Source organism: Schistocerca gregaria, chromosome 3 (assembly GCF_023897955.1).
Source record: "Schistocerca gregaria isolate iqSchGreg1 chromosome 3, iqSchGreg1.2, whole genome shotgun sequence".
In the NCBI taxonomy this organism is placed as follows: Eukaryota; Metazoa; Arthropoda; class Insecta; order Orthoptera; family Acrididae; genus Schistocerca; species Schistocerca gregaria.
In genome coordinates, this window is record NC_064922.1 from 454,651,310 (window position 1) to 454,672,091 (window position 20,782).

Consider the following 20,782-nt stretch of genomic DNA (forward strand, 5'->3'; position numbering starts at 1 on the left):
GTAGGAGATCGCTCCCCACACCATGATGCCGGGTGTTGGCCCTGTGTGCCTCGGTCGTATGCAGTCCTGATTGTGGCGCTCACCTGCACGGCGCCAAACACGCATACGACCATCATTGGCACCAAGGCAGAAGCGACTCTCATCGCTGAAGACGACACGTCTCCATTCGTCCCTCCATTCACGCCTGTCGCGACACCACTGGAGGCGGGCTGCACGATGTTGGGGCGTGAGCGGAAGACGGCCTAACGGTGTGCGGGACCGTAGCCCAGCTTCATGGAGACGGTTGCGAATGGTCCTCGCCGATACCCCAGGAGCAACAGTGTCCCTAATTTGCTGGGAAGTGGCGGTGCGGTCCCCTACGGCACTGCGTAGGATCCTACAGTCTTGGCGTGCATCCGTGCGTCGCTGCGGTCCGGTCCCAGGTCGACGGGCACGTGCACCTTCCGCCGACCACTGGCGACAACATCGATGTACTGTGGAGACCTCACGCCCCACGTGTTGAGAAATTCGGCGGTACGTCACCCGGCCTCCCGCATGCCCACTATACGCCCTCGCTCAAAGTTTGTCAACTGCACATACGGTTCACGTCCACACTGTCGCGGCATGCTATCAGTGTTAAAGACTGCGATGGAGCTCCGTATGCCACGGCAAACTGGCTGACACTGACGGCGGTGGTGCACAAATTCTGCGCAGCTAGCGCTATTCGACGGCCAACACCGCGGTTCCTGGTGTGTCCGCTGTGCCATGCGTGTGATCATTGCTTGTACAGCCCTCTCGCAGTGTCCGGAGGAAGTATGGTGGATCTGACACACCGGTGTCAATGTGTTCTTTTTTCCATTTCCAGGAGTGTATAAATGAAACTAAACAATATTGGAAAACAAAATGACAAAGTCTTCTCAGTTATAGAGCTCGATGAGACGCCAGGTTAAGAAGAAACTGCACCCACAGGATGAATCAACAGAATCAGGTTCATGGGACTCCTCTGAAGAAAGCGATGAAGATGGTGAAACGTTTTGCAATGAACTGTCTTGTGCGCTCTGGAAGTTTAAATACGGCGATCCATTACCGGCGAAACTTTCTGACTGCATTCAATTTCATGGCAACAGCATGGAATGGTACCTTGAGAAATGTGTTACTGCAGTGGGGAAGAAAATGTTTAATTGTGGTAAATATGTTGTTGTTTTAATGTGAGCAGTACTTTTTTCTATTGAACCTATTCGCCTGACTTAACGACTCGAGTCGTCTTACTTGAAGAAGGCTAGTGCCTTGCCTTCTTCAATTAAGGCAAATAGGGTCCAAGTACTTCGTTTTTCAGTTAACTTTGCGAAACTATGAACAATATTTATGTAGCTTTATACCGGGTGATTAAAAAGAAAGAACAGTTTTCAGTTGTTTATAACAGACAAACTATGAAACACAGAAACACATTTTTAGGTAAAAGAACGTAGTTCTCAAATACATGCGACAGAGATCTATTCATCTGAAAATATGGTTTGTAATTACACTTCAACAAATTTTTACCGATTTAAGCCGATCGTACCCTACTGAGGCCTTTGGCAAAGCCAGATATGACAACTATTCCATCTAGTGTCAAAGATATACGAGTCAGGCGAAGTACTCTCAGACTTCAAGATGAATGTAATAATTCCAATACTACAAAGACAGGTGAGGACATGTGTGAATTTTACTGAACCAGTAGTTTAATATCTGATAGCCACAAAATACGGTTACAGGAGAATGGAAAGACTGCTAAAAACTGATGTCGATGAATACCAGTTAGGGTTCCGTAGAAATATATAGGAAAACGCGGTGCAATACGGATTCTGCGGTATAGTTATTTGTAGATTAAGAGGTAGTTTTTGACAGTGTCGACTGGAATACACCTTTTTGAAGTTCTGAAGGTAACTGGGAAAAAAATACAGGGAATGAAAGGTTATTTGCAACTTGCATAGAAATAAGACTGCAGTTATAAGAGACAAGGAATATGATTTGAAGGCAAAAACTGAGAAAGGAGTGAGATGGATTGTATTTGAAACTACACTACTCAATCAGTATATTGAGCGAGCTATGAAGGAAATCAGGGCGAACTTCAGAATGGTGATTAAAGTTCAGGAAGGAGAAATTTAAACTTCGAGGGTAGCTGATGGCGTTTTAAATCCATCAGAGACGGAAAGATCAGTTGAACGAAATGGATAGTCTCTTAAAAGAGTTTATAAGATGAATGTAAACGAAAGTAAAACAAGAACAAAATCAGGAGATGTTCTGGGAATTAGATTAAGAAACGATACAGTACAAGTTGCAGACAAGGTTTGCTATTTGGGCAACCAAATAACTGACGATGGCAAAAGAAGTGAAGATATAAAATCAGACTTGCGGCAGTCAAAAAATTATTTTCGAAAAAGAGAATTGCATTTATGCCTAGTTTAAATTTAAGGGTTAGAAAACATTTTTGAAGGTATTGACGTGGAATGTAGTCTTGTACGGAAGTGAAACTTGGGCGACAAGCAGTACAGACAGGAAGATAAAAGCTTTCGAAGTGTGGCGCTATAGAAAAATGCTGAAGATTAGATGGGTAAATCGGATAACTAATGAAGAACTGTTGAATCGAATCTGGGAAAAATAAATTAATGATTCAAACTGACTAAAGGATGTCCCATACTCCGAGGAGCGTAGGGGACGATGCGGGAGACCCGCACCGCTGTTCTCGGCAAGCTCCTCGTGGAGGTGGTTTGCCGTTGCCTTCCTCCGACCGTAAAGGGGATGAATGGTGATGATGATGAAGACGACACAACAACACCCAGTCATCTCGAGGCAGGAAAAATCCCTGACCCCGCCAGGAATAGAACACAGGACCCTGTGCGTTGGAAACGAGAACACTACCGCAAGACCACAAGCTGCGGACTGACTAAAGGAAGGGATCGGTTGGCAAGACAAATTATGAGGCATCAAGGAATAATCAATTTTGTAATAAATGGAAGAGTAGGAGTTAAAAACTCTAGATCGAGATCAGTGCTTGATTACAGTTAGCAAGTTCAGATGGATGTATACGAGGGGTGTTTCTTTTTCTCGGCTATTTCATGGAAAAAAGCGGAATTTTCTTGCGTGACATCGTGGAATACGTTTCAGGCCTTATATACGATAGATGTTGGCACTATAAGTAGCCTTCAAAATGGCGTCTATAACTGAGGTGGGTTCCAAGCAGAGAGCTGTCATTAAGTTTCTTTTACCTGAAAACCAGATCCTTGCAGATATTCATGTGTGCCTGCTAAGTTCCTTGCTGCCTAACAGAAGACCGTAAAAGCAATGGAAGATCCAATTCGTGGGAAGCAATACGTGCATGAGGGGGAAGTTACTGATGCAGAAAGTTGTTGGCTCCGACGTCGACCAGTGAAGTGATACCACGTGGGTATACATGCCGTCTCAGGAAGGCGGCATAAGGCCGTCGCGTTGAACGGAGACTATGTTGAGAAGTAGGTTTTGTAGCCAAAAGCGCAGGGAAAAATATCGTCTATTGGAGTCCTCAATACGACCAACCTCCTTCCAGAAAAAAGTGTTGCTTCACCTCTTGAATGCAACTCGTAAAAAGGTGAAAAAAAAAGAACTTGTACAGATAGAACAGTGTGGGGTGTTGCATCAAACCAGTCTTTGTACTGAAGAGAGACGATAACAATTACAACAACTACTATTGTTACTACTACTTATGGAAAAATGCCAACATGGATCGTGGTTTGAACTCCACGTCAAACAGCTGGTTGCAGTATATATGGCTGGATAAGTCAGATCAAACATTGCAGGAAGGCAATGGCATATCATCTCAAATAGGGCACGCCTAATAAAGTACAGTGGAGTTCAAACCGACCTTCGAGTTGATGACAGCTTTACTTACTACGTTTTTGGAATCGATTCGCTTACTAAAAACGAGGTTAGTTTGTTCTGGATGGCTATTATATTCGGCCATATCTTTTAAAACTGAAGAGGTCGATGGAAGAAGGTGCTAACCCTCAATTTAATACGGATTAGTCTGATTATGTTATCTGTTGTAAACACATCAGAAAAAGTTTTGCATCGCCTCGGTTCCGAGAGTTCCTGAACCTGTACAGAAAATTGAAATAGAGATCAACATAAACATCATTTCCGCTCTTTTTTTTTATTGCTCATGAAAACCACTCATTGCGTGTTGTACCACCACATAGATAGACCTACAGAGGCGGTGGTCCAGATTGCTGTACGCACCGGTACCTCTAACAACGAGTAGCACGGACACCTGCATACTACTAACAAGTTTATCAAGGCACTGTTGGTCCAGATTGTTTCACTCCTCAACGACGATTCGGTGTAGATCCCCCAGAGTGGTGAGTGGGTCACTTAGTCCATAAACAGCTCTTTTCAGTCGATACTAGGCATGTTCGATAGGGTTCATGTCTGGAGAACATGCTGGCCACTCTAGTCGAGCGATGTCGTTATCCTGAAGGAAGTCATTCACAAGATGTGCGCGATGGGGGCGCGAATTGTCGTCAATGTAGACGAATGCTTCGCCAATATGCTACCGATATGGTTGCACTATCACTCGGAGGATGGCATTCACTTATTGTACAGCCGTTACGGCGCCTTCCATGACACCAGCGGCGTGCGTCGGCCCCACTTAATGCCACACAAAAACAGCAGGGAAACTCCACCTTGCTCCACTCACTGGACAGTTTGTCTAAGGCGTTCAGCCTGACTGGGATGCCTCCAAACAAGTCTCCGGCGATTGTCTAGTCGAAGGCATATGCGACACTCATCGGTGAAGAGAACGTGATGCCAATCCGGAGCGGTGCATTCGGTATGTTGTTGGGCACACCTGTACCGAGCTGCATGGTGTCGTGGTTGCTAAGATGGACCTCGCCATGAATATCGTGGGTAAAGATGCGCATCATGCAGCCTATTGCCCACAGTTAGAGTCGTAACATGACGTCTTGTGGCTGCACGAAAAGCATTATTCAACATGGTGGCGCTGCTGTCAGGGTTCCTCCGAGCCATAATCCGTAGGTAGCGGCCTTCCACTGCAGTAGTAGTTCTTGGGCAGCCTGAGCAAGGCATAAGACATGTCATCGACACTTCCTGTCTCTCTATATGTCCTCCATGTCCGAACAACATCGCTTAGGTTCACTCCGAGACGCCTGGACACTTCCCTTGTTGAGAGCCCTTCCTGACACAAAGTAACAATGCGGACGCGATCGAACCGCAGTATTGACCGTCTGGAATGGTTGAACTACAGACAACAGGAGACGTTTACCTCCTTTCTAGTGGAATGACTGGAACTGATCGGCTGTCGGACCCCCTTCGTCTAATAGGCGCTGCTCATTCATGGTTATTTACATCTTTGGGCGGGTTTAGTGACATCTCTGAACAGTCAAAAGGACTGTGTCTGTGATACAATATTCACAGTCAACGTCTATCTTCAGGAGTTCTGGGAACCGGGTTGATGCAAAACTTTTTTTATGTGTGGTTTTCAAGCTCACCTCAAGCTGGTGACACGTAATTTCATCTCTATCGCTAGGAAACGCTGTCTGCTAAATAAATCTTTTTACTGTATTTATGTTCTTGTTTTTGAATTTCACCAAGCATATAATACACAATAGCTCAAAATACTTACTTGTTGTTTACCATATTTCTTTCTCTGTTCCAAATATTTGTACCTGTAGGTAAGGTGACTGACATAGGTATAAAGTTCTATAATCAGTTCTATTGCCATTATTTTGGTGAGTACTGTCTGTACCCTCTTCCAGCGTTCACCTTAAACGATTTTAGGAAACAAAACAAACAAAAAACCTAAATCTGGATGATGGCAAAGGGACTTAGGAATTTCGTACAGACTCAGACAATGACACCTTTGGATTCTGTAGACATGTAGCTTTTCGGCGATTTCATTTGGTTCTGAACACCACCAACTGTCATTAAAATATATTTCAGAAGGCTGTTCTCTTATAAGAGAACATGTAATTTACTCGGAGATGTCATTAGCTCTCCACTGTTTGAACGTTCCAGAGATATTTAATTTCCGTTTCCTGGTGTGTGTCGGACTGTCGAAGAGTCTACGGAAGACTGACGAAAGGATTAACCATAAAACCGTGGTTCCAATTGGACTGTAGACGTTTCCTCGAAACTTGAAATTTGTTTCGTCACTATTGACCAATTTCCACCATGGAGGCCGCTTTGAAGTGGTAACGAGAAACAACTTGATGAAACACAACATTTTGGTGAAATGGGATGTAGTTCATCTTTCAAACTCACATCGACAATGCTAATATTTCATCTGTCACAATCGTGGGGAACAGGAAACGAGATTTAACGTAAAAAGTTGACTGAGAAAGAAGAAAGATGCTATGAATGAAAGATGGAAGTGAAATTATGAAATGGGAAATTAGCTAGTGATTGTTATACTCGGCTACATCGTTCGGCTAAACTTCAGATAACGATATGAGAAGATGCGATAGAAGGTGGCGCTTTATGTTTCAAGACGTTATTAGAATTGTGGAATGTCGAGAACGGCTGGATTGCGAAACAGGAAGCAATAATTTCCTACTGGTTTATGCACGCTTGAAGGAGCAACTGGTACAGGGCTGTCTCAAAGGAAAGTGTGCAACATTGTCTTATGAGTAGCAAGGATAAGGAAATGAATATAAATGGAAGTGAAAGTAGTTTATGTAATATATTTCGTTTTCTGTTGATACCAAACAATGAAATTTTCATGTCTTTTTTTCTGTAGACTAATAAGCATTTGCATGTTACGCTGAAGGCGTATGAGATTGTGTCTCAATACAGATCTGGAGCATAGCTTACTGGAAGTGTATCACGAATAGTACCAGTGTTGAAAAACGTAGGTAGAATCTTCTTGGTAGAGTATTTGCAACTAATCGAGCGCAGTGGCTGAGATCTAATCCAAGTTAATTCACATGCAGTAATGGTTGTAACTTGACAAGGAATGTGTTTCTAAAACGTCATGATTAACAGTTCATAGATCTACTGCGTTGGCAGCAGCACCCGTAAATAATTGCCCCAATTGAGACCAAAGGCAGAATATGTTCATAAAAGGATCAGTCGATATCAAATCAATCAAATATTCGAAACCGATAGAGTGAGATATGTATGATACTTTGTTTATTTTCTCTGCCATAAAGTAAAAAAAAAGTACAAAATTTCATTCTCTTTTGATTCACAGATAATTTACCATTCAAATTTCAATATATGAAAATGTCTCATTTTTCTAAGAGTGCCCTTACACAAACGTGTAACTTCTAAACTGTTGATGCTAACAAGCTGAAAATGATGTCAATGTCAAGATCATGATTTAAGATTCAATTAAACACGCGACACAGTTATGCAGTGATATTTGCTTGATTTTATTAAAATCTGAGACAATATGTTCTGGAAATTGTCAAAAACAGCACTATTGTTCTTTTATAAACAACTGTTTTTTATTTCTATGTGTATTGCTGTTTGAATTCCATGATGGAGAAAGAATGGGTTCTGCAGATATAAAATTAAGAAAATTATATTATAAAAGTCCAAGAGATTTAGGAACAAGTACTTTCCCTGTAAAACGAAGCTGATATAGTAGGCTCATTAAGAATGGAATTACTTGTTTATGTATCTTATAATATAAACCTTATGAGATATTTACGTAATAAAATTTAACTGAAATAGAAACTACTGTGTAAGACTGACTTTAATGAACGTCATCTGCATTTCCTTAAGAAGAGTTTAAGATAATTTTTTCTGATCAGCTTGGTCAGTTCACGCAGGAAAATGATCTCTACCAGAAATTCACAGTGAGTGTGGAGCCGTATATACAAACGACTGTCTGTAATAGACCGCTCAGATACCTATCATAGACTAGCTCTGACATTCGCCGCATCTAGCCTCAACATTTGGGTGACGTACGCTGCACATCTTCCCATGATTTCTGGGAACTTATTTATGTTGTAGCAAGTAATATGTCCTTTGAATCGTTCTGGAACTTGGACTCTCGGAATTTTGCGGAGTAAAGCACCTTCCTTGTAGTGTAGCTTCCTGCAATCTTTCGAGCATTTATATCAAACACAGTTGCTCAAAAACCTTGACGATTTGTTCAGCGCTTCTGTAGCCTTTTTTATCTCATCCCTTAATCCAATCTGTTAAGGATACCAGACTAGTGAGTAATATTAAAAGTTGTCCAAACAAACTAGTTAGCGGCGTCTTTCACGCCTGAATTAAATTTCTTTGAATTCTCCTAATAAAAAAGCCTGTGAGCCTAGATTTATGTAGTCATTTCAGATTAAATTATTCCGGAGACAAGCTCCCAGACAGATAAAGGTTGTGACAGATTCTGTTGGCCGATTGTGTTGTCAAATATCATCGGATGTTTCCAACTATTTGCGCACCTTACATCACATTCATTTATGATTGTAATTGGCTGCCAACCTTTGCTGACGCTGTGGTTGCCTGGAAGACATGCAACGCGGAATTCATCTAAGCTCTGCTATCTACTGTTTCCTGGGTCTCATGTTGGAACCTACGTTTCACACGGTCGGTATCTGAGGACCGTGTCTAGGTGTTATTCTCTAGAAAACTCTACACAATATATGTTCCCTATTCGACAACAAATTAATGTAACTGAATGAGACATGCAGTTTTGCGCGTGAGGCCTGCGAATATTGTTATAGATTAGAACAACCTGATCATTTTGCCAGTCACTTGATATGCACTGTGATTTTAGCGACTACGCTGCGCCAGTGCCTCCGAGTATTCAATATAGAATCTAATGTGCAGGCTGTTCGGTCCTGTGCCCATTTCTCCTCCGAGCTATTTGAGCTGTTTTTCGATTCCGCGTTCATTTATTTCCGTATTTAAAATGTTCGACCGGTGTGACAATCGAGCGTAGGATGTGTTTTATCTTTTCCGGTAAAACAGTTTTGGTAGGCAGCCTCCATTTTATCATTTTCTGTTACTGCGCCATCGTAGTCAACGACCATTTAAATCAGACTCACGTTCTTTCTGGCTTGCGTTTTTGTTTATCGATTAAGCGTCAGTTTTGGTTTCATTGCAGCAATATGCCTAGCTTAGTGTGAGCGTACACTAAAGTTGTATGTTCAGTCACAATTTAACGAGTTTTAGCACTCCAAGATCTTTAAAAACGACTCCTAACAAACCGTGGTTCAGTCAGTCGGGATAACTTTGTACCACTTTTTATAATTTAGTTACTGAGAGCTTGAAAAGTGAAAATGAATACTAGCTATACCCTATTAGAGTAAAATTTCAATTTTAATGCTGGTGCAAAGCCACACTGTCATTCAGCATAACTTTAGACATCTCTTAAAGACTGCTCTTAAAAACTAAGAATTTTTCCTATATTTAATGATCTATGTACATTTAGGTCACGTGAGAAGAAAATCAGAAGTTAAGAATAAAAAACACACGGTGTTAATTTAGTATTACAGATTTACTTTGAAATATCAAGATATTTGTATCGACATGACATTGTACACTTTAAATCTGTCAACAGAAACTCTCTCAACAGACACCACTATTAAAGGAGCTTGTAAGAGCTTGTAAGAAGTTGGAAAGAAAACTGAAGTACTAATTAGAAATCACAGAGGTAATTAAACTTACTTTTAGTACAAAATAACGCAAGTAGGTGGAGCAGCAGCCGTGGAAACAAAAGTGCTATGTGGTACAAAGGTATCCTGACTGGTAAAAGTTCCTCTGATTGAATGTACTGAACTGTGTCGCTCTTGCGTCGAATGAGAGATTTGTACGTTCAGCAACTAAGAATACTTTGTCCTACTAATAATGATTGGTTTCAGGGCTATGGAAAAGTTCCGAAATACCTGCAGAAACGACTGAAAGACTGTCAGAAGCAACAAAAAGTGGAAGAGGAAGGAAAAGATCCAGCCGAGACGGCTACTAGAGCCTTGTCAGAAGCGGAGCGGACGGAACTGATAGAGGTGAGTGCAATGGCGTAAACACAGTTCCTCTGTTACTCGACAGTGCCCAAAATCGATCGGTGAAAATGTCTGTACATTCGTATCCGTTGTCTCTTGTTGGACATGTGTTTCATAGAGCCCTGTATAAGAATGGTCGTCAAACGTTTTTGCTCAAGAGACGACAATGACATTACGGGGCGGTACCTCGGGCCACATACGTTCCGATCTTCTTATTACTTGGCAACCTACATGAATTAGCATTTTATGAGCCCCTGGTAGGCTAGCTATACTAAGTGCACGATAAGTTGGTCAACGGCCCTCTAGCACTGATTGTTAAAATTCGGCACCATTCGGAGCACATCGTGTTGACTGTTCTGTTTCAGATTCCTGCCACATCAACGAATCCAAAGTGGTGACACTGTAATTATATGACGAATTGTTGTGTTGCCTGTGTGGGCGGATGATTCATTGATTAGCAATAGTAATTGTTATTGCATTTAAATGCAGTATGCAACATGAGACACACAAACGCTTACTAATGTTTTGAATGGGATTTTTCTTCTACCCTTAGCTTTGTATTACAAGAGCCTTAATTTAATTTAATGTTCCTTACTACAAATAAGTACTGCAGTTGAAGATGCACTTTCATGAATCCGTGTAAACTTCAGTGTCAAATCTTACACCACAGCAACTGATTGGTAAAGGTACACAAGCCCGTCAGTTGCCAGTGGAAGATAAACGAGACAGCGCTCCACAACAACAAAGCTGTCTTCCGCTGCAATCAACTTAGGCCCTGAGGTGAACGGCAAGCTTTTCACGCGCAACGTGTAAGCTACAGCCAACAGTTGTAAAACGTACGTATTTATTGTTTACCGGTTTCGGGCGTACATACGTTATCCTCCTCCAGAAGCAAATAAATGTGAACACCAATCACAAATGGAAATTTATATTCGAATCCGGTAATAATCAAATACTTACCATTCACAACTGTTGGCCATATCTGACTCCCTCGTCGAATAAAATTATTGTGTAGCTTCTGAGAATGGTGGGCCGTACTTACGATATCAGAATCCTCCAATACAGGGAATACGAATTTTAAATTGCCGTGTGCCGTTTTGGCAACAATTAGATTTTTAGTGGTGCATTCACGCGAATCGAGTGTTGGCACTGAGTGGAATACGTCGTGGTAGCATGGGACAACCACGGGATTCGCCACTCATACAGTTTGATAGAGAGACTAATATGTTGTCTGCGTGTGAAGAAAAACAACAAACTGCAACTTATCAGTTTTCAGTAAAATAGAGAAAGAATACAGTGTGCCTTTCTAATTGAGACTTATCGCTGTGACAATGAAGTTCACGTGTAGTGTGTAGACTAGCTATGCCGCGTTATTTTAGGAGAAGGCGTTCGCGCCTTACAGTGTATAACGCTATAGATAATCTATCGATTACTACGAAGAGTGGAGCAGGTGCACAAGTTATTCTGCATGGCCCTTTAGTGTTTTGTGGATGCATACTGAATTGTTCAACATCAATAATATGAATAACAGGATACACTCAGTATAATGTAATAAACGTGGTTCTTGTCAAGACAAGCACACACATGCAAAATCAGGTGGACTCAATACAATAACCACGATGCGCACCAGTAAAGCACTTCACTTCAACCAAGTCACTCAGTCGTGTGAGCAGTAAATGCGCTTTTACAAGCTATAAAGGCCACACGAGACCACATAGGCTGAGAGCTGCAATCGTCCATCTCGACCTACATCACCTTCTTTTTGTGTGGCTGTTTAACGTCGCTCAGAGTGAATAATTCTGCGATTGGTGGTATGGAGCAGCCCCAGCGGGACCCTTCATAAAATTCTTGATGCCCACTCGATCCAACAACGGCTTAGAACCTCCGGTTGACAGACCATGTGCCCCGATCAGTCCAACGGATCACCAAGGCAAGGGCTGCAGCCACTCTTCATCTGTTGCAGCGAGAAGTTTCTGTCGTTCCACTCCTGGCGTTCTGCCCGCTATCTACCAGCAGCTCGGGAGCGACCGATCCCGGAGCGCCCTTTCAGTCGCTGCGACCGCCACAGGCGCCACTCGTCGGGAATTCAAAGTGGCGGCCGTCACAAATGAGGATGGCCGGACTGGAATTTGAAGCGCTGTTCTTGTGAACCAGAGTGCAGAGTATTAGCATTTTGACCGTTCGCTTGGTGTGCAAGTTTTTGCAACTTAATTTATTTTAACAGTGTCTCGACTCAGCTTATTATGATATTTGGTATGCGTACAGGGAGAATCATAGCGAATTAATACAACATACACTTGTCTCGTGAGGCTGGAACTTCTGCTGTTCGCGATACACACGCTTATAACATAGATAACCCGTAATACTTCATAAACCGTGCCCAGTAACAAGAGTTTTAGGAATGGTAGCAAAGGGAGAACGTTCTTTTACATTTGATTAATACTAAATATTGTTGAGATAATGTGAACACCTCAGTGGCGATAGGGATGAGTTTATGTTAGAATATTCAGTGGTGTAGCCTACTCACATACCAGACGCATTACGAATTGAAAATTGCGGGGATAACGATAACGCAACACACAGATTATAATTTATTCATCTTTCAATGTTTTATGTGCTGCATCCACTGGCCGCACCGCAATGGATCATAATTGAAAGCCCTGCGGAGCAAGCATAACGTTTTAGGCGATGAGAGAAGCTGAGAGCTGTGCCGGCGATAGCGTAGCAGGGCAGGTCTCGTTAAATATTAGAAATGGGAGGATTGATTTTTTCCTCAAGGATCTCCACCGGCAGTGCAGCAGTGCATTATGAACCTGGGAAGCCGAGGGCTGGTCACCACTGCCGGTCTTCTTCTACGTCAGCATACTTAGCGACTAGTGTTAGATGCGGCAATGGAACGTTGTGCGTTTCGGAGGATGGGGAGGTATCTTGGGGTAACAGCGCGGATCCACTAAAAGAATCTCAGTCTCAGTGTGCGTCACGTGCCGATGGGGTGGATGGCTGTTAAGGTAAAACTATCGCTAGCGAACAACCACTGGGACACCTGTTGCCCCCTCCCCCACCTCCCACCCTTCCTCGCCAGTTGCATAGTTGCATGCAAAGGGTTGGATCAGGTAACCAGAGATCTGTCTGAGTCGACATTCATTTCCCTATCTGCTCGTGAGATTCCTATGGAGCGATCTCAAAAATACTCCTAAGCTTCAGAGGCCCAATAAGCCGTCACCTGCAGTAACTAAAGATAAACGCCCAACAAAAAGCCTAACAAAATCAAAGAAAGGAGCAGTTAAACCATCAATCGGCGAGCATTCTCCCTTTGCGCTGGCGATTTTGTAGTTGTCATTGATCTACCCATGGAGGACTCTTGCTTTAGAACGCCTAAGAAACCAGGTGCTCCGAAGCTGCCAAAGAAATCGTCTCTTAACGCAAGTCGTTGGAAGTCCCATGCAGAAATATCAAGCCATGCCCTCTATAGTCACCCATAACTGTTAAAATGTTGCACGAATTGACATCTAGATTATGTTCCATAAATGTTCGATGCGATGAATGTCGGGCGATCTGGGTGGCCAAATGATTCGTTCGAAATGTCCAGAATGCTCTTCAAACCAATCACGAACAACTGTGGCCCTGTGACATAGCGCAATACCATCCATAAAAATTACATTGTTGTTTGGGAACGTGAAGTCCACGAATGGCTGCAAATGGCGTTCAAGTCGCCGAACATAATCGAGGATTCAGGCCATTCCGTGAAAACAGAGCCCACATCATTATGGAGCCGCCACCAACTTGCACAGTCCCTTGTCGTCAACCTGAATCCATGGCTTCGTGGGGTCTACTTCACACTCGAACACCACCATCAGCTCTTTCCAACTGAAATGGTGACTCTTCGTAATAGGCCACTGTTAACCAGTCGTCTAGCGTCCAGCCGATATGGTCACGAGCCCAGGAGATTTGCTGCAGGCACTCCGTCGGTCGCCTGCTGTCATAGCCCATTAACGCCATATTTCGTCGCACTGTGATGACGGATACCTTCATCGTACGTCCCAAATTGATGTCTGCGGTTATTTCACGCTGTGTTGCGTGTCTGTTAGCACTGACAACTCTACCCAAACGCCGTAACTATCGGTCGTTAATGAAGGCCGTCGGCCGCCGTGTTGTTAGTGGTGAGGTAATGCCTGGCATTTAGTGTTCTCGGCACGCTCTTGACACTGTGGATCTCGGAATATTGAATTCCCTAACGATATCCGAAATGGAATGACTCATGCTGTAGCTCCGAATACCCTTTCGCGTTCAAAGTCAGCGGCTATATCACGTCGGAAACATTTCCACATGAATCACCTGAGTGCAAACGACAGCTCCGTCAATTCACCGTCCTTTTCTACCTCGTGTACGCGATACTACCGCGATCTGTATATGCGCCTATCGCTATTCCATGACTTTTATCACCTTAGTGTACAGTTAATGTGTAAAAATTCGAGATATTTTTGTAAGCAATGTGATGTGGAAACGACATGGATACTCGAGCTGTACTTGACCTACAACAACGAGCTCTGAAACGTGTAAGTTAATGAAAAACATCTGAAGATAGGCACAAGCCCGGGACCAGCCCGGCATTAAATAAAATCTTCTTGTTAGTCTACCCCTATAAAGGAGCAGTCACGGAATATAGTTACATCCAAACAGTCACTTGTTGAATCACCCCTAGTATAATGAGGCGATGTCCTCCTCTGCAAATACTCTGGTCCAGTCCCCCTATCTTATGCTTTCTTTTTTGATCATTTTCATGGAAACCAATATGAGGTACTCATTGCTTCCTTGTTGTCACTCGGAGTTCGCTTTCGCATCCTACTTCGAAAGCTTCGTCTTGCGTTACGTGCAGTGGTACTGAAGGCTACGAATCCTTCTCTTCCTGGCTCGTTGCAGAACTTCCATGATGTGCTTGACACTTCTGAAGCTTCTTACGCAGTTTGAGAAGAGTACCTTTAATTAATCGCATGGCTGTAAGAATGGCCACAATACGCGATGTGCCTTAGTCGTCGGCGAAGAGATCTTTAGATATAAACCCTTAGACCAGTGCTCGATTTTTACTGCAGAGATGTTTGCTTTTCATCAGGCTACCTTCGTACACCCCCCCCCCCCCCCCGCCCCCCCCCAGCATGAACTCTCTAAATCTGTCGTATGCTCTCTTTCCCTTCGGGTTTCTCGACGATGTAAACATACCATCCTTTAGTACAACGGATCCGGGAATGTGTTCCCTCGCTCGCTGTCCTTGGTACTGGTATGTCATTCACATGGGTTTCTAGAGGCGTCGACATGTCGGGAATGAGGCTGCCGGTGCTAAGACTGCAACTCAATTAGCCAGACGTTTTATGTCTTTTGCCCCTAGGATGACCTCAGTGTTGCTATACATCTACATCCACATCCTATTTACCACTGTGAGGCGAATGGCAGAGGTTACATCCCTTCGTACCATTATTAGTTTTTTTTTCTATCCACTTACGTACGGAGTGAGGGAAGAATAATTCCTTAAAAGCTTCTGTGCAGTCTGTAATTGATCAAATCCTTATGGGATCGATATGTTGGCGGGTTGTAGTGTATTCATAGATTCATCATTTAAAGGCGATTCTTGAAACGTCGTAAACGGGCTATCTATGGATAGTTAGTATCTACACTGATGAGCCAAAACATTATGACCACTTGCTTAATAGCTTATTTGTCCGTCTGTGGAACAAATACATCACTGATTTCGCGTATCAGGGACCCGACAGTTTGTTGGTAGCCCGATAGCGACCCAGATGTGTTCCATAGGATTTGTATCAGGCGAATTTCGTCACCGAGACATCAATGCGAGTTTACTATAATCCTCCTCAAACCACTGTCTCCGAGACACGGACAATTATACTGCTGAAAGATGGCTTCGTCGTCGGGGAAGATATCAAACATGATGGGATGCAGGGATGTTCACGGCTGTTAGCGTGTCTTCGGTTACTACCACAGCACAAGAGAATGTCTCCCATAGCATAATAATGCTACCATTAGACTGCATACGAGGCGCGCTGTACGTTTCGAACCACCGTTCACCCCTATAACGGCGTTTGTGGAGACGACTATCGACCTAGTGGAGCAAAAATGCGATTTATCCAAAGATCCGACATGTTTCCATTGATCGACGGTCGAATTCCGACGGTCCCGTGTCCAGTGAAATAGTAACTGACGATGTCCTGGGGTCAACATGTGAACACGTAGGGGTGGTCTGCTGTGGAATCCAATGTTCAATAGTATACGATGAACGGTGTGCTCCGAACACTTTTGCGTGCACCAGCATTTGCTCTTTTGACAGAGATGCCACAGATCACCATCTGTTCTATTTTACAGAGCAGAGCCACTGGACCCCACGTTCTGTGAAGATTCATGGACGTCTAATCATTTAGCCCCTAGTGGAAATTTCACTGTCGTATGTTTTTCCATAGATAGTAGCGCGTGACATTCGACCATCTTTGCTGTTTTCTACATACTCGTTCACAGGCCTTGCGTAATAATAATCTGGCCTTTGTCAAAGTTTTTTTTCTCAGTGGATTTCCCCATTTGCAACCCATATCTTCGCCAAGGTGATCCCCCGTCTGTGTCTGCTTCGTTTACATACTTTTGTTACAGCGAAACGTGTCCACAACGCCAACAGCCAGCATTCAGCGTCGCGATGTGCAGTGGTCATAATGTTCTGGCTGATCAGTGTATCTTCCGGCGTTTGACAGTTCAGTTTTTTTTGACATCTCTGTGTCACTATTACATGAGTCACACATACCTGTAATCGTCCTCTGTACACGTTAAATATAGGCTGTTAATCCTATTTGGTACGGATTCCACACCTTTGAACAATATTCTAGGATGGGTCGAACAAGAGATTCGTAAGCAATCTTTTTCGTACAGTGCATTTTCTTAGTATACTACCAATCAACCGAAGTGTATAGCCTGCTATACCTACGACTGAGCTGATGTCATCGTTCCATTTCACATTCCTACAGAGTGTTACACCCAGGTATTTGTGAGAGGTGACCTATTTCAGCTGTGACTCGTTCATGCTTTAGTCATGACATACTACGTTGTTTCACTTTGTGAATTGCACAGCTCTACATTTCTGAACATTTAAAGCAATTTTTCACTACTCTGAACTTTATCAAGATCCGACTGAATATTCGTACAGTTCTTTATTTTAATTTTAATTTTTATTTATTTTTTTTCCAGACAGTACTTTATTGTACACAACTGCATCGTCTGCGGAAAGTCTGAGCTTACTATTAGTAATATCCGTAAGGTCATTAATATACAATGTGAATAGCTAGGATCTCAACACGCTTTCCTGGAGCACACCCAAAATTATTTTTACATCTCTCCATGACTCCTCATCCAAGATAAGATGCTGCGTCCTCCCTACCAAGGAATCGTCAATCCAGTTACAAATTTGACTTGATATACCAACAATCGTACGCTTATCTTAGGTTATATGTGGAACTGAATCAAATACTTATCGGAAATAGACAAATACTACATCTGACTGACTTAATAATTGCTTCCAGGAACTCACGTGAGAAAACTGCGAACTGCGTTTCGCATGATCGATGTTTTCGGAATCCATGCTGGTTACAAAGAGGTCATTCTGTACGAGGTATCTCATATCGTTTGCACTCAGGGTATACTGTAAGATTCTACAACGTCAAGGACATTGGACGGAAGTTTTGTGGGTCACTTCTGCTACCCTTCTTGTAGATAGGTGTCACATATGATTTCTTCAAGCTACTGACACTATTTACATTTCGAGGAATCTAGGCGAATTATAGTTAAAAGAAGGACTAACTCAGTCACAAATTCGGCATAGAATCACACAGATATTCCACCAGGGCCTGGAGCTTTCTTACTTTTAGCAATTACAGGTGTTTCTTAACACCACTGATAATAATATCTAATTACTCATCTCTGCAGCAGTGCGAGAATTAAACTGGGGCATTACCCCAAGATTTTCATTTGTGTTGGTACATTTGAAAACCGAGATAAGCGTTTCTGCTTTAGTTTCCACACCCTCAATTGCAATACCTGTCTCGTCCATAAGTATCTGTAGTACCAGTAACAACCTTTACTTATGACCAGAATTTCTGTGGTTTTTGTGAGATATTCCACGATAATCGTTGAAGGCTTCACGCGTTGCCCTCTTGAAAACTAAATGCATTTTTTCAGCATCTCCCTATCTCTAGCACTATGCTTCTTTTTACAGCTATTATACAGTAGTCTGTGTTTCTTTACAGTGATTGTATACAATCGAGAGTCACTTCCATCATTAACTGTTCTACTAGATACCTATGTATCAAGTGCATGATCAAGTATTATTCTACATTTTAGCCACATTTCTAAACTAAGATATGATGCAATTACATCTTTATTTAGCTTGCTGAATTCTTCTAATTGTTATAATTGTATTTTATTGGGAGCTCCAGTGTTAGGCGCGTGATGGGGCCCCTTAGGGATACGGCGGCTAAGGAGGGGAAGAAATCCAGTGTGCATTCCGTGTGCATTCCGGGAGGAGCCATTCCTGATGTGGAAAGGGTCCTTCCGGATGCCATGAAGAGCACAGGGTGCAGCCAGCTGCAGGTGATGGCACATGTCGGCACTAATGACGTGTGTCGCTTTGGATCTGAGGAAATTCTCTCTGGATTCCAGCGGCTATCTGATTTGGTGAAGGCTGCCGGTCTTGCTTACGGGATGAAGGCAGAGCTCACCATCTGCAGCATCGTTGACAGAACCGACTGCAGAGCCGGGTGGAGGGTCTGAATCAGAGGCTCAGACGGTTTTGCGACCGTATTGTCTGCAGATTCCTTGACTTGCGCCATAGGGTGGTGGGGTTTCGGGTTCCGCTGAATAGGTCAGGAGTTCACTACACTCAGCTGGCGGCTACACGGGTAGCGGAGGCTGTGTGGCGTGGACTGGGCGGTTTTTTAGGTTAGAAGGCCTCGGGAAAGTGCGGGATGGGCTGCAATGTCAAAAGGTGCTTGGCAATTACAGGACGTGCTTGGATCAAGGAACAGTCGGAATTATAGTTGTAAATTGTTGTAGTTGCGCTGGAAAAGTCCCTGAGCTTCAAGCGCTAATAGAAAGCACAGAAGCTGATATCGTTATAGGTACAGAAAGCTGTCTAAAGCCTGAAATAAGTTCAGAAGAAATTTTTACGAAGTCTCAGACGGTGTTCAGGAAAGATAGATTAGGCAGAATTGGTGGTGGAGTGTTTGTGTCTGTCAGTAGTGGTTTATCTTGTAGTGAAGTCGAAGTAGATACTTCGTGCGAGTTGGTACGGGTGGAGGTTATACTTAACAGCCGAATTAAGTTAATAATTGGCTCCTTCTACCGACCCCCAGATTCCGATGATACAGTTGCGGAACAGTTCAGAGAAAGTTTGAGTCTCGTAACAAATAAATACCCCACTCATACGGTTATAGTTGGTGGGGACTTCAACCTACCCTCGGTATGTTAGCAAAAATACTTTTTCAAAACCGGTGGTAGGCAGAAAACGTCTTCCGAGATTGTCCTAAATGCTTTCTCCGAAAATTATTTCGAGCAGTTAGTCCACGAACCCACGCGATTTGTAAATGGTTGCGAAAACACACTTGACCTCTTAGCCACAAACAATCCAGAGCTGATAGAGAGCATCATGACTGATACAGGGATTAGTGATCACAAGGTCGTTGTAGCTAGGCTCAATACCGTTTCTTCCAAATCCATCAGAAACAAACGCAAAATAATTTTATTTAAAAAAGCGGATAAAGTGTCACTAGAAGCCTTCCTAAAAGACAATTTCCATTCCTTCCGAACTGACTATGCGAATGTAGACGAGATGTGGCTCAAATTCAAAGATATAGTAGCAACAGCAATAGAGATATTCATACCTCATAAATTGGTAAGAGATGGAACGGATACCCCGTGGTACACAAAAAAGGTCCGAACGCTGTTGCACAGGCAACGGAAAAAGCATGCGAAGTTCAGAAGAACGCGAAATCCCGAAGATGGGCTAAAATTTGGCACGTACTTCGATGCGAGATTCCTTTAATACGTTCCACAACGAAACATTGTCTCGAAATTTGGTAGAAAATCCGAAGAAATTCTGGTCGTATGTAAAGTACACAAGCGGCAAGACGCAGTGCCGATGGTACTGTTATCGACGACTGTGCCGCTAAAGCGGAGTTATTGAACGCAGTTTTCCGAAATTCCTTCACCAGGGAAGACGAATGGAATATTCCAGAATTTGAAACACGAACATCTGCTAGCATGAGTTTCTTAGAAGTTGCGAAGCAACTCAAATCGCTTGATACGGGCAAGTCTTCAGGTCCAGATTGTATACCGATTAGGTTCCTTTCAGATTACGCTGATACTATAGCTCCCTACTTAGCACTCATATACAACCGCTCGCTCACCGATAGATCTGTACCTACAGATTGAAAAATTGCGCAGGTCGCACCAGTGTTCAAGAAGGGTAGTAGGAGTAATCCATTTAACTACAGACCTATATCATTGACGTCGGTTTGCAGTAGGGTTTTGGAGCATATACTGTATTCAAACATTATGAATCACTTCGAAGGGAACGATCTATTGACACGTAATCATCATGACTTCAGAAAACATCGCTCTTGTGCAACGCAGCTAGCTCTTTATTCGCACGAAGTAATGGCCGATATCGACAGGGGATCTCAAGTTGATTCCGTATTTCTAGATTTCTGGAAAGCTTTTGACACCGTTCCTCACAAGCGACTTCTAATCAAGCTGCGGAGCTATGGGGTATCGTC

At 43.1% G+C, this 20,782-nt stretch overlaps 1 protein-coding gene across 1 annotated transcript in view; it reads left to right on the plus strand.

Annotated features, from left to right (window-relative positions):
• The window catches only part of LOC126354974 (enkurin), a 97,832-nt gene that overhangs the window by 73,795 nt on the left and 3,255 nt on the right, over nt 1-20,782 (plus strand). Inside the window, exon 4 of the mRNA XM_050005060.1 lies at nt 9,825-9,965. Coding sequence (XP_049861017.1) covers nt 9,825-9,965 — 141 coding nt within the window. The remainder of the gene's footprint in view (nt 1-9,824; nt 9,966-20,782) is intronic.